At 37.3% G+C, this 15,172-nt stretch overlaps 1 protein-coding gene across 12 annotated transcripts; it reads left to right on the forward strand.

Moving 5' to 3' along the window:
• Positions 1-2,183: 2,183 nt before the first annotated feature.
• LOC111255492 (very long chain fatty acid elongase AAEL008004-like) lies at positions 2,184-11,510 on the forward strand. Of its 12 annotated transcripts, XM_022817510.2 has the most exons (6): positions 5,656-5,748; positions 7,030-7,273; positions 8,059-8,153; positions 8,474-8,661; positions 9,107-9,457; positions 9,790-11,510. In XM_022817510.2, the coding sequence occupies exons 2-6, from the start codon at positions 7,246-7,248 to the stop codon at positions 10,031-10,033; spliced, it is 906 nt and encodes a 301-aa protein (XP_022673245.1). In that variant the 5' UTR covers positions 5,656-5,748; positions 7,030-7,245; the 3' UTR covers positions 10,034-11,510. The 12 variants fall into 12 exon arrangements, with proteins under 12 accessions (XP_086836083.1, XP_022673254.1, XP_022673251.1 ...); XM_086979957.1 differs by having other exon boundaries at positions 2,184-7,413; positions 8,059-8,115; XM_022817519.2 differs by having other exon boundaries at positions 2,184-7,273; positions 8,059-8,115.
• The last annotated feature ends 3,662 nt before the right edge of the window (positions 11,511-15,172 follow it).

Here is a 15,172-nt window from a genome sequence, read left to right on the forward strand (position 1 = left end):
CTTGTCTTTGATTTGGTTGTTGCAGTTTTCTGCGGTCAGGGCTCGCTTGTGAAGCAATAATCAGACAGTTATTCCCACTTCAGCCATATACATCATGTCGGCTGTTGCAACAAATTCTGCAGATCCACCAGTGCTCTAATCTAAGTGATTAGACGCTGGACCTAGATACATCTAAGTAGAGAAGCGTACATAACAAGTTGGTTCTCAAGTGACTTGCCGCCTTGTCGTCTTTATTTATAAACATCATCACCTCTATCATAAAAGTATATAAACATATTTTTTAATTAGCATCTGCGTTCTGCATATCGTTTTAGTCCGAAATTGAATCGTAAGATATCGCTGCGGGCGTTACGGACGTTATCTAGGAGGTGGCCCATGGCATAATCGAGGTTATTCCAGTCTTCTTACTCAAATCCGTAAAAGGCAGAGTCACATTGCGGAGTGGCAACCCCGATATGAAGCGCTATATGCGATGTTCCTTTCCGTCGGTTATCGGTTAGTTCTCCAACGCACTGATGAAACGGCTTGGTAACAATGTTCATTGCGACCATTCGCTAACGATGTCTGCAAGATCATGGCTACCCAAAATCGAAGGGGTACGCATTAGTTATCCAAATCATGCCGCCTCCATTTCCAATGTTTCATAATTCCGAAATTAGTGAGGGATATTCAGTTTCTATACCGCTTATGCAACGGGCCTTCAAAAGCGAAACTATCGTAATGACAATGCGATACTTGTAATATACCCTAACCGAGTACCACTAATTGAATTTTATTAAAATGGAAGGACCGAGACATCCACATGGAGCAAGACCAACAGACAGGGTATGAGTTGCAACGCATTTGTAAGCAAGCTCATGAGTATTAGTACTACAAAAACTACTACAAAACGGTACGTCGTATAGGAGAGCGCTGTTGTTAAGCTTTAAACACAATGAACAGTTGACTAGGAAGCTGGAAAATCTACCGCTGGCAACCAATATGCATGTGCGCTTTTCAAGTCCAGCGCGGATCCCACAAAATCATAAAGATCTGCGTCATGAGCCTAGAGCTTTTCGCGCGTGAAACGGTGCAAACATACAAACGGAACGATAGTAACAGAGAAAATTGCACTCAGACTACGGTGCATAGATTTAACCATAAGCTTTGGTTCATAATTTGATGACAAACCGGAAAATGTGTATGCAAAAGATGTGAATAATTGCTCTCGGTTATCAAAGTTCCGTGTCAGAACTAACAAATACGGAGCAATATAGACTTTGCTATATGTGTACGTGCATGACGATTATTCTGTACTATGCCGATGTAGCGCGCTGTCCATTGTAGTGTATCACTTTGCTGTATCATATTTTTCTGAGAAGACGAATGGTTTTGCTATAAATAACATATATTAGAATTAACTATACTTAGAAACAAACATACTAATTGTTGTGCTCTTGGTGTTTCATTTATGTTTCATCATTAATTCATGTTTGTTTCATTTTCTTTAATTTCTTCCTGTTCTGATTTTGGCCACTCGCATATACAACTATACTGTCATGTATTCCCTTTTTTTGAATTTTCGTTTACGTATAGTTGTGTTAACAATGTGTCAATGAAAGTTTTTTTTCATTTGAATTACTAATGGTACCCTTTGGGGAGATAGTTTTAATTTTTTTGGACTTTTATTTATTTTTAAACACCTGAGCGCTTATAGGAAGGAATACTTAGGATTGCGCCCGCCATACAAACTGGGGTCGAAGATTGTTAATGGGGCAGGTCAATCGATGTGCAGTCGAGTTAATCTAGATTGTTTACTGTGGATTCGAAAGGCATGGCACACATAGCCCTGTCTTCTGCTCTTGCGCATTATTACACTTCGACCACCCTCACTCAATAGACTTCAACGACCAGGTGCAAACGGTTCCAAGTTACAGTGATAATTTCAGTATACGACTTAACGTAGCTAGCGGTAAACTTGCCTCTACCTTGTCGTTATTGGTGCCCGAAAATAAAAAAGACCAATTCGTTTGGAGACAATACTCCGCACCTATTTTAAGTGAAATTTTCAGATAATGAAATTTCTTCTGGAATATATATTGTATGCCTTAAAAGGTATCTATCTAGAGAAATAACAATAATAATACTTAAACGGCATAACTAATATGTGGTTGTGAGCTTTACTGTAGTTAACATGTCATTCAAAGCTCATCTAAAACTTGAAGCATACTAAATGACAAGTCAACATGCCGAAAGTAATTTTTCGCTACTCATAAGCATATGGCTAATTACAAGAAAACTTTCTGTTTCAAAGAAATATGATGTTATATTGCGGAACTCGAGTAAGCAATCTTTGCCTTTGAGAATAGTGCATGCTATAATATTATGTAATCAAATATATGTAAGGTAATGTTATGGTATAGTGTAGGTCGCATTAGTTTTCAATCAACATCTTAACTCTTTTAAATTCAGAAAATCGATGCACTCTGTAATACTTCTTGGTTACTTTGTAATTTGTTTTTATATGCATGGTTGGAAGTAAAGTTTACTAACTGGGTACTCCGATATATGCTTGCCTTCTATCTAACCTAAGGCTTAAGGATTCCTGATGCACTATCCGTACGAAGTATGACTTCGATGGTTATGACCAACATCTTGGGCAGTTTTATGGACTCTCTGTGAGTTTCTAGTAGAAGCGGGCGCAATGTTCCCCCCCTTTTTTGCAAAAAAGAACAGCAGTGAGCAGGGTAATTTGGTGATTCAATAGATTTAGTAAGATGCAGCGATATTAAAGCGTATTTGAATGGCAGAAAACTTTGCCGGTAGATAGAGATATAAAATAGTAACTATTTGTCGTGTTCGGATCGGACGTTGCCCCAAAATATGAAACACAATTACTACATTAGCTCCTCTATGTGACGTTGTTTCTCGTACCAGATATAGTAACTCAACTCGTTTTTTTTTTAAAAATAGAGCCATATTAACTTTTGTATACCATGATACGTTTCGTATATCGTTCGATTTGATTATGGCTACACAATGAATGACCTTGGAATCTGCCCTTTGATTTGATTCAAGAAGTCCTCTATTTGATTTTTGAGAAATATTTCATTTGTTTTTAAAAATGTTTTTAGTTGGGGAAAGTGTTTGTTGCCGTTTATCAGCAGTGTATGAAACTATTTTGTCACACAGATTGCATATATATATATATATATATACATATATATATATATACATATATATATATAAATGATAGAATAAACATTAAGCCTAACATTTTTTCATAATTTGTGGTCAAAACTTTTTCTTCGTTTATTTTGAACATTCTTCTCCTCGTAAAATAGTTATGATGCATAGCGCGGGGTGATAATACAACCATATATCTTAATTATTGCGTTATTTTCATTGATGGCAATTGCAGGATGAAAGAGCTGGAACATATACTTTGCGCAGATTACGCCATTCGGCGAACCGTATTTTATGAGTACTCGAGGCCATGAGGTAGCTCGAATTAGGTGCCTTTCGCTTCGCCGGCTAGTTCCCTTTCCACAGCCAACCCTAGATCCCAACTCAAAGCAATACTGCTTTGCTGTGACTAATAGTACCGTTTACAACTCTCCTTTAAGGAAGCTCAAAATCCGAAAATGATTTCACAGTAATTCCTACATCCCAGATCCTTAACCTCTAAAAAGGCAGAGCTTTCGGCGTTACTATGCTTTCATAGACCCCCTTAATATTTCATTTTCCTATTTTCATTTGACGGGACAATTATGATCGCCATGGCTTGACTTAATCAGTGTTGACATTTGTTGCAACGTCGTCTGCTCCAGACCAACCCCCTAGATCTACACCCGCCTTCAATTGCCCTTTGTGTACATCCACCTTCAATTAAGCCCCACTACAAGCCTTTTACCTCAAACGCGTAACGCGGTTTTTTTTATGCGTACTTAGTGTACGAACAGAGAAGCAGAGTTGCAACGTGACTATAACATTGGTCACAGATACCATATTTTTAATATTCCTCTGTAACATATCTTTTCATTCTAGGCAAATTTCATACTGCTCAGACCTTTTCTATCCTGCTATTATCCCTCACACCGCTAATCAGCGCATAAGTGTTTCTACTAAAAGGTAGACGATTATTGGGCTTGCGGGCCGTCTTTCGCTTTTCTTGGACGAGCTTCTTTTAGGAAGCCAATTCAGGCACTGTGCGCCACGATAACCGCACTCCATATACAGCCAGGCTTTCGCAAGCTTATATACAGTTTACCCTCCTGCCCAACATAAGCAACCGTTACCTCATCCAGGAAGGGCCTACAAAGACAGCGTTAGGTCAGCGGAGTGCAACGGACCGCGAAGCTACGAGACGAGAGTGTCGCTGCCCAAATGTACTCTACATACCTACCAACTGCACTGTTAAATGGCCACCAGCGTCCAACTAGCGCATAATAACGTGAGCAGGTCTTTATTCGGGTAAACCTGGGGTCAACTACTCCCGCTGCCTGGTAGCCCCTGGAGGCTACACGAAATATATGTTGGTGCAGTGAAGATAGCCCCGACTGTTTCAATGTAGGTTGTTCGTCTATGCCTATGCACTTCAGCAAGAAATTCACACCATTTTCGTCATTGTGATCTATTGGTTACGTATTTTTGTAACGATTTCTGTGTTGTAATAGTGCTACGACTGCTGTGTTAACACGAGAACGAAATTCCCTAAAAGTAAGCAAAAATAAGAGCAAGTTTTCTGTGACACGTGTGTATAGCTCCAACGCTAATAGAAAAGGAAATATCATAAAACGTAGTTTTTTTTTTGTTATTGCGAATTTTGTCTGTAATACGAGTGAAGAGCTAATGTAGTAAATAGACGAGTTATAGTATAACGCCTATGTCAAAACAGTTTTACGTTAATGTCATTAGTCTGACTCGTTCGAATTGTCTAAAAAACCTAAAAATATGTTGAAGTAAAAAAGTATAATTTTTCAGACGAGGTGCATAATTTTATTTCATTGCTTTCAAAATCCTTAACTAAACGCTTTTCAGAGCCAGCGGGACATCACTAAATAATTAAATTAATGAACCACGATATTCGAAAGGAAACAACACACGATGAATATAGTAGCGAGGCGTTGTGGTCATTTTATTTTGCAATTTTTGTATTTGGTTCTCCTTTTTGAATAAGCGATTCCATTGTGCTCGGGGGAAAAGTGCAATCAGCGCCCGGGTAAGCTGACTTTAATAGCAGTCCGCCGGGGAGAATGTCTCGCATCGAGCTACTTACGGTGATGAAGACTTCAGTCCTCTGCAGGAAACAAACGTACGGCTCAACCGTTGCGACGACCCTTCTCATGGGCTACACAGAGGGGAAACGTAGTTTTCGTACTTAGAACTTTGGCAAACTGGGTCAGCTACACGTGATTTGCGTGTTTTCAAGTCTGTATTCAAGCAAGATTTTATATACAAGCCAAAAGCCCTAAAAATGTAAGGGCTCGAGGCGGTCGAAAGGTTCAAAAGTCGTAAAAGTCTTAACAAGATTAGCCATTAAAGCACAATTGTCAAATAATATTCTTCTTTCTAAAGGGGCAGTTAAAAACTCGTGTATCATGCTAAAAATGGCTTTTCGAACCACTTTTGCTCAAAGACAAGGTGTTGTTTACCATGACAAGCTTTGTGTTTTAGAAGGAATTGGTTTTCGTCCAATACCGGGAGTAAAGTATGGACGCACGCCCGTTGGGACGCACGTTGGGAATTCCAACAAACCACTCTGTACATGTATGTAGCTTTGCTAAGATGGATTTGATTGCAATACTGTTCAATTACGAAATTCGAAAAATTGCTCATCAGCATTCTGAAATAAATGGAGCACGCCTCCTCTGACCCACAAAATCAAGCGATAGTCGCTTTGTATTATCTAAATTTAATAATTTTTCTTTGTATTAATTGACAATTAGACAGCCAACAAAGCCCCCATTCGTCGTACCTCATCGTGTTACGTTATATTCACTTGTCACATGTCGTTGAAATATAGCTAGCGTCAACTTAACTATTAAAAGTATCTTCTAAAACTGGCCAATCTGTTGTTACATTAAAAAAATCAGTCTGTAATCTTATTTTATTATTTATTTATTTATTATTATTTATTTAAAAACCAGATTATTTCTCCGTAATAATTATTTTCATGATGTACCTGCCCCCGGAAAAGCCAAGAGTTAATGTTTTATATAATGAAAATCTGGATCTGGTTGACGCAGACATTCATTTAGCGACTCGATTTTAACAAAAAATCGAAAACATTTTGGCATCTATTGACTTGAGAGCCTCATGTGCTTACAAGTGCAGATATGTTCTTTCCTTGCAAATGGTGTCCTTGTGAATTACAATACTTTCTGGGCCCGATTCACTCAATGCATGCGTTTGCGGATTCGTTCTACCAACTGTGACCGCCTCTTGTTTGCTAGGTAAATCGTTATGCATTAGTTGGCAGATTTATCGCAACTTGGATCATGACAATAGCAGTAGACGCTGCTGTAATTAAGAATGCAGAGGTTCTCAGTTAAATTTATGTTGGAATAATTTCCTATGTATTTAATCTAACCGCTACTATTTTTATTTAGGTCGTTCCTCTTTCCTCATTTTAGTGGTTGATTCTCTGTCTTTGTGTCCTCGTATGGTTCCCCAAAGTCTACGACTTTGAGAAATCCAATAACTAAAAATATTTGCCATCTGCCAGCTACAAAACATGCCCGTAACCTTTCTTTTGCGTTTTACGTTCATTATTTAAATCATTTGAAGTCGAACGTATACCACCATGTGTTATTCACTTTAAACGTGAATTTTAAACGTGAACCTTAAACATGCTACCCACCATGTTATCACGGAGACAAATGCCAATAATTTCTATCTCATTCGACATTATCGTTCGGCGTTCCATGAGACGACTGGCTCCGAAACGAAATGTGTCTATGCACAGATTTGAACCCATGTCATAACGTGTATTTAAGATTAGCAGGCAAATATGCTGCCCACTAAGCCATCATGACGACATTGTTCCAGTACGATGATCGTGCCAGGTACGTGATCTAGGCCTTGATTAAACATTATTGACCCGTGGTCGCAGCAGTTCTGTGGCAGAAGTAGTTGGGAGAGCGTCAAACCCCACTGAACTCGAAGATGGCCCTCGACCACTAAGTTGAATACACGCACACCCAGACACACGCCCACGCAAATACGAACTTTGGTCCTCGAAGGGTTATATACAATCGAAGCAGAATGTCCTCTCCCGAGAAAAGAACAACACGTAAGTGCCTAACAAAGATGCTAAATTGGAGTTGCCCTGTTCTAGTAATTACCTTTGTTACGTGCAAATTTATAAAATTCTACCCTTGCAAAAGCAACTGTCGTCGTGAAATTCATTTCCAACGCTGAGTTATCATGCTGGTTAGTAATGACGACGTTTTAAAAAATAAGGTATCTTATGTATTGTACGTATGTAATATATTCATACAAAATCGAAAAGCGCACCAACTTACATTTGCAGGCCAATGGTCTGTTCGTCATGCTAACGAAAAATTCTTAGTTCTTCTTAAGAACACTTAAGGAGAAAATTTGTGTGCATCAGCTAAGTAAAAGGACAACTTCACAATGCATTCATGTATACTTCTTGCATGTGAGAAACGGGGTTTAAGAACCTGCGAGGTACGAACTAGTTACATGACTACAGTCAAGTCAGAAACGGTATCTAGCAATAATTTTTTCGACAAGTGAAGTTTTGCTCCAATCTATCATCGCAAACCTCGTCCAGAGCAGCCTCTTACAACACTATCAAAATATGTGTCAAGAAAAGTAAACCGCGTTAGAACTTTTCTAAGAGATAAAATTTCCTCGTATAGGTTGTCTCTGTGGGCCAATTCGTTGTCGTTCAAAAGGGAATAAAGCATGGTAGCTTTGTCACGCACCGTTCCCCGCTCACTACTGGCGAATCAATGCATTGAAGCCTCGAAGTTCTTCATAATTTTACATATAACCAATTTCGTTGTAATTAATATCACTGTGCAACTCTCCTTATTATAACTGTTTTTACAGATGCACCCGCTAATGTGGTTATGGGAACTTACGCCACCTCAAGATCCCCGGACCAAGGTGTGCGAATAGCATATGATAAAGAAATCCTCAGAAATGTAAATTAATGAAGTTATTAGAATAGCGCAGTCATTCCCGTTTAGATTCAAATGAGCTTTTATTATTTCGCTGATACGTGACCAGCGGTTGAAATGTCGCTATTAAATTATAAGTGGTCATGATAAATATACATAAACAATGTTACACTCAGTCTCAACAATGAAAAAAATGCATTGGAAAATGGGACTTTTTTTAATGGAAAATGGGGCTTTTTTTTTTTATAAGTTGTGTAAAGTGCTTGATCTTCTTCGAATGACTATTGACGTCAACAAAGAATAGGACGGATGTGTATTAAAAAAAAGGTCTATTTCTTTCGAAGGGTTGGCTGTTGGTGGATACCTGGGTTCCTGCCTTAATATTGTGCTCGGCTTACGTGTCTACCGTGAAGGTCTTTTTACCACGTTACATGAAAGACAGACCACCATTAGATATCATGTCGTTCATTCGGGCCTTCAATTTATTTCAAGTGCTCGCCAACTTCTGGTTTGCAATTCAAGTAGGAAGGAGGCAAGTAACTAACGCTTCATTCTGCGTTGCTGATTCGAGTAATATGCCCCTAAAATATATATATAGTACTGCAGACATGAATAGCACACATAAATAGACACCTAAAGGGTGACTTTGTACCTTACAACTCATTATTCTAATAACGTATAATTGTTCAATTTTTTTACTGTAGAGTGTCCAGGTGATCAAAATGAAAGGACGTCAGATATTAGTTATTATCTTATATACTTCACCGTATAACTCTAAGATCCCAAATTACCATAAAAATGACCTTCTATGCTGAGTATTCGACGTTGTGGAATAACTGGAAGAAACGATAAACATTTGTATGCTTTAACGGTGAAATTGCCTTCGGGGTAGGCTGTTTTATTGGATAGGAAGTCATCCAGTCTGCTGATGGTATATATGTATTGACTAAATAATATTTCTCTTTGTTTGCCTATAGAACATACTTCGGAGGCAGTTTCAGTTGGTTGTGCCAGGGCGTTATGGGTCGAGATGATCCCGTTACGTTGGATCTTTTGAGACTTCTCTATGTATATATCTGGGTCCGGGTGGTCGATTTGCTGGATACTGTCTTTTTCGGCTTACGGCACAAATGGACGCATGTATCGACGTTAAACGTGTCACATCATTGCATTGTACTATTGTTCGGAGTCTATGGCGTTCGGCACGGAGCGGACTCCCATATGACACTCGTCGTTCTTGTCAATCAGTGCGTGCATGTGATCATGTTTACGTATTATTTCTTTGCATCCTTCGGTGATCGCTTCCGAAAGTACCTCACTTGGAAACGGTTAGTTCAGCATTACAGCCAGCAAACAGATGTATCATCAATAGATAAATAAATGCACTATTTTATTTCAACACGCATAGAAGTTGCAGTGGATCCACAAAAAAAAAAGACTATCATATGAATTTGTACTTTATTTTTAGTACCAGCGGGTTAATCCAGAGATGTTGGCGTGCGCCTTATTACAGTATGCAGCAAGTATTTAACTAACTATTCTGCTTAGTCATAGTTACACTGCACGATTTAGTAAGTTAGAAAATGGTACAAACGTGTTTTCTTAGTTTTTCATGTTTGATTTTCATCCTAGTTTTTTACTGGCTTTATTGCACTTACAGTTACCTGACGGGCATCCAGTTAGCACAGTTTTTTGTGCTCGGGGTCCACTCTGTTCTACCGTTAGTGTTTCCCTGTCCTGGACTTCCTGCAATGCATTCGATTGTGGCCATCTCGTCGATGACCTTTTTCTTCATCATGTTTGCGCGCTTCTATGTACAAACTTATGGCGGCGTTAAGCAAGAGTTGTCCAAAATACCCGTTTCATTTGGTTGTAAACTACTGGTTGAAAACAAGTCACTGTGAATTACATTTGTTCAGTAGCTCTTCTTCACCTCGAATGAAAATGATTTCATCACGATGGTAAACATTTTCCAAAAGAAGTCCCAAACAAAATGTAAAACATTAGCATAAAGCTATAAGCTCAGTCGTCCCAAAATTTATGTGAAGAAACCCTCTTGGAACATGAGTTGTACGACATTGAAATGTACAGAAATCGAAACATTAGATAAACGATTTCTTCCTTTAACGGAGAGTTGCACAATGTGCAACGGTTACTACTTAAAACTATAGTGTGACACCGTTGCCGTGAAAAATCGAAGTATGTTGTGCCCTTAAGTTTCAAACAGTAACAACGCTCGCTGGACATATGGAATATACACATACAACATGCGGACACTCCACTGAAACTGTGACCGCGTCCTTCATAGCAACGGGCATTTCAAGTACACGCCATTGAGGAGAACGACAGACAGGAGTGAAGTGATGGTCAAGATGGAGAACTTTGTTTGTTGGAACGACTCCTTTTTGGTATGGCCACGTCGTACCTGAAAGCCGAATAGGGAGGGTGCGAGCAACAAAACGAGTCGACTTAGAGACAATGGTGGAACCGCTGGAAATGTGTGAATGCTCATTTATACAGCCTGTCCAGCGTTTCGGTAAACGTACGATTATTATATTGAGACTATCTAAAAACAACGAATATAAAACAGTCGGGTTATTAACTCAATGACAACATGAAGTTATGGTATTAGTAACTATTAATATAATAACAATTAAAAACTATATGTATATTATGCATAGAAGATTGGAAAAAAATGCAGTGGCTTTCGGTATAATGAGCAATAAGGTACCACGAAAACAGATTGTTAAAAACGTACACATGCATATAGAAATAATAAGGAATAGATATACTCGTTATTTATAACTACTAACTACAGAATATTTTGTTACTACCGTATTTCTATGAAGTCTCAATAATTTATCCAGTGGAACGCTATATGTGATACAGAATGATTTGTTATTACAGTACAGTTAATCGATTAAACGTATTAACTTATAATTTATAGTATTGTTATAAGCGCATGTAAGCTGCGCGCTCTAAATTTGCAATATCACACATCTATCGTTGTTATACGACGGACTAATTTTCAACGGCAATTGAATGCTTTTTTCAAATGAGCGATTTCCTACTAAATACTCTATAATCTCTATGACACCATCTATTTTGGGTAAAATAAATGCTTTTTTATTTTGCAGTTTAATAAACATTCTTGCTAGTGTTATGGCCAATTTATTCAAAAAAAAAAAAAATATTATACATTTATAAAAGGTGTGATCCTCTACCTACGGTAACACTGATTCTGGTATGGAACTTCGACCGTGAATTTGTTTACAACATATATTATGTCCATAGACTAATATATATATATATATATATAAACCCTAGTAAAACCTTTTACACTATAGCTTTAAACACAGTTTAATAAAGATTTAAAACATTTTTTTAAACGTTTTATTAAAATTATATTGTGACGAAAATTGTTACTGTTGTAAAGGCTTATCAATATTCGTTGATAACCGAATAACCTAAAATGTATTGATTAACTACTCTGTGCTATTTGCTGGCCACGATGGCCTAATGATCAATATAGATTGCTTTTATCTACTTAAATGTTTGCCACATAATTTAACATCCAGTTGAAAACTTAAACTCTCCGCGCCATTATTACTTTAGCATCTATTTTGGTTGGTTTAAAAGCTTCAACTAAAATAGACTGGATGTATTTAGGTCATGGATGAATACGAGCCATCAAAATGAAGGTGGGTTGTCGTATTGGTCAGGTGAAGCTCGTCTGCGCCCTTGGACTATAATTAGACGTGTCAGAAAATATTCATGACGAGCATCGGGATCAACCCTGGTGATAACCTTTGCAGGCGTATACAAAGTGGCTATCCGACCCAGAAGCTTAACCGGCAGTACATCCAGCGTGAACTAGTTGATCTTTCATACTATTTTATGTAGATACTTCTCTTACAATACGGAAAACATTTACAGTTAAAATGTGTATTTTATAGAAAATATGAATTTATATTCATTTATACCTGAAGTATGTATGCTTTGACTAACCTTTATATTATCAGCTCGCTGCATATTAAATCGTAATAGGCGTTCCCTGAATAAAATCTCGTGGTATCCGAAATAAACCCACCTCAAAGGATGATTTGGAGCAACTATTCAGGCCAAACCAAAAATATTATCATTGTTTACGATGACTATAGGAGTAAGAGCTTCTTTTAATAGAGAAGTAACTCCGATTCACACGTCGGACTTATAGCGATACCCTTGAATAGATATTACGTGATAATTAGGTAGAGCTTTTAGGTTGTATGTTACAACGTCTGAATTTTCTGTCTCAATGGAAAATTGTCACGTTAATACATTTCAACAACTTAAGAAGCATCCTAAGTAGCATCATTATCATCTAATATATAAGAAAAAGCGCTCAACTTATTTGTCATAAACGACGAGCAATCACGAAATCCGGTAAATGCTCAAGGATGGTCCAGTGTAAGAGAACAACATCTCAAGACAGTCCTCCCAAGACGCCTGTATTTAATTATATTCGACCTATAGAAAGCTTTTAATAATGATCGGCAATCGGCACAGCTTCCCGCAATAAAAATCATTCATTTCAAAGGGAAGGAGATGTATACAGTAGTATATATAGGTGTGTACAATAATACATTGCCATAGGAAACGTTTCGGTAATTAATTTGAATCAAATTCACCTTCAATCCATACCTTTTGTGATATATTAAGCATTCTGTTTTTTATGTAAAATTCTGACTCCGGCAACAAGGTATGTTATGTGTGATTGAAAATGGCTGGTATCACTTAAAAAACAATGAGAGTCAATTTCAGCAGTAGCAACGATGATCCACGAAGCGTCTGAAGTGGGAGACATTTATTCGGTTCGACGGATACTAATGGTACGTAAAGAATACTAAGAATAAGTAAAACTTATTCTGAATTGATCTTATGATTGCATTTCAAATTACATCATACACTTCTGCTTGAATTAACTGGCCTAACTGAACTAACGTTTATTCAGATAATTATATTTATATGTAATATTTTATGACGTCTTGTACCCATAGCGTTTGCCTGGTTTCACCACAAAATTATTGTTGTCGTTTCAGCCCAATTTGAAAATATTTTTTAAAAAAAAAAAAAAAAAAGATTTCTCTGCATGGGATCCAACGTAACGAGTCAAATCAACGTATTAAATTGTACGAATGAAGAAAACTTCAAATGCAATCACATTATGTACCTTCTATAAAGTAGAATTAACAAACATTGTAAATACTAAAGATTGCATTACTAAGTCTATCTATTGTACTTAAATATCAAATAATAGTAATAATATCGGTATCTAATTATTGAATACAAAATCTGTGGCTTTGAAGAGAAAGAAGGCGAACGTTCAGTGAATATATGTTGTGATATTAGCTTTTAACACTTAACAAGTGCAGCTGTGTTTCACTGTCATGAAATGTTTGAATCAAATGAAACTTTTCAAATCGACAAACAAAAACAATCATCTGTCATTAACGCCTTCGGACATTTCTTGGAGAATGTTCATCGCCTAGCAGCTTCGTGATCATCTCGTATGTGAAATAAAAAAATGGCCTTTTCTCATCTCTTAGAGTCCCTCACAACTTCGCAAACGACATCGATAAAGTTAGCAACACGATTTGGCCTCCGTATCAAGAAAACCTAAATGCAATCTTTCTGTGCGAAAAAATCAAGTTTATGTCATACGTCAGACTAAACATATCTAATTGGAATCTACGTGCGCGCTAAATTTCCTAACTAATTTAAAAGATTTGAAAAAAGATAAGCAAGACGTAAATACACAAAAATTAGGCAGAAATAGGTCTCGAATTGACTGAAAGTAGGTTCAGTACTTAAACACCTGCTCCTTCAACTTTAAACCCACCTTCTCCTACCCAAAAGCTTATCTTCCCAACTGTATTATTTCATGTCGTTGTCAGATTATTTGGATACATTGTACACGTGCATCAAAACGTAAAGCTACAAGATTACGTGGGGCTTCTCCGTAGATGCCGAGTTATGGAAGATCTATGGAAAAGTCCGAAGTGCGCTTCACGCAGTGGTGTAAATAATTAAAAACGTTCCGCAGAAAAAAGAAGAAGATTAACAGAACTGGTTTGCTACTTACTAGACTGGAAGCGGATACATCGCAGAAGAAAGGCTAGCATCGAGAACTTTTAAACTCCAAATATAGCAACAATAACTTCATTAGTTATTTTCTTGTTCCAGCAATTGCGCCAAAACTTATCAAGATTTAACTATAACTACTTAGACACCGTATTTGTAGCTAGAATATAATTGAATTGAGTTCATATCTAAAGCAGAAAGACAATAATTTAGCATTATTTTCTTTTGAAAGATCAGCGAGACATATCATTCTTCAAGTATGCATTGCATATATCAATTAGGCTATTAACGCTTTGTTTTCATACAAGTTTGTTTTATGTAGCTCGAGCAGTATCCGGAGATCATTTGGAATTCAAAGTTAACATCCATGTATGTTGATTACTGCAGTACATCTGATTACGGCATGTACGTTTACGTACACAGGCTGACACACGGGCAACGGTGATCCTCACAAACATGCAATGCAACCTAAATAGAATGCATACTAATCCTCTAGTTTAGGCTTTGCTTACGGAACATGGAATGTTAGACAGCCAATAATTGGTTTTAAGTATCATTAGTATTCTACAGAACGATACAATTCAGGTTTAGCTATGAGATTTTATGTACAGTCGCCTTTCTGCTAACTCAACGATTAGTAGCATACCGTTTATTCTGTTTTGAGTTTCAAACGAGTACGAGTTTCGTACGAGTTTATGAGTAATTTCTTAGTAATTTACAGATTTCAAGATTAGCAGGCCTATATAGTACTGATTATAAACAATACAACGAACATGCGCCGTGAAGAGTTAATGCTATTAAGATTACTTACAACTACTGTGATTAGGATTAGGGTTATAAGGGAATTAACAGAGCTCTACCTACACGCGCGCTAGGCCAATAAATATAGTAGCTAAATACCACAGAAAATGTTCGCAGAT

Source organism: Varroa destructor, unplaced genomic scaffold (genome assembly GCF_002443255.2).
Source record: "Varroa destructor unplaced genomic scaffold, Vdes_3.0 BEIS01000001.1, whole genome shotgun sequence".
NCBI classification, from domain to species: Eukaryota; Metazoa; Arthropoda; class Arachnida; order Mesostigmata; family Varroidae; genus Varroa; species Varroa destructor.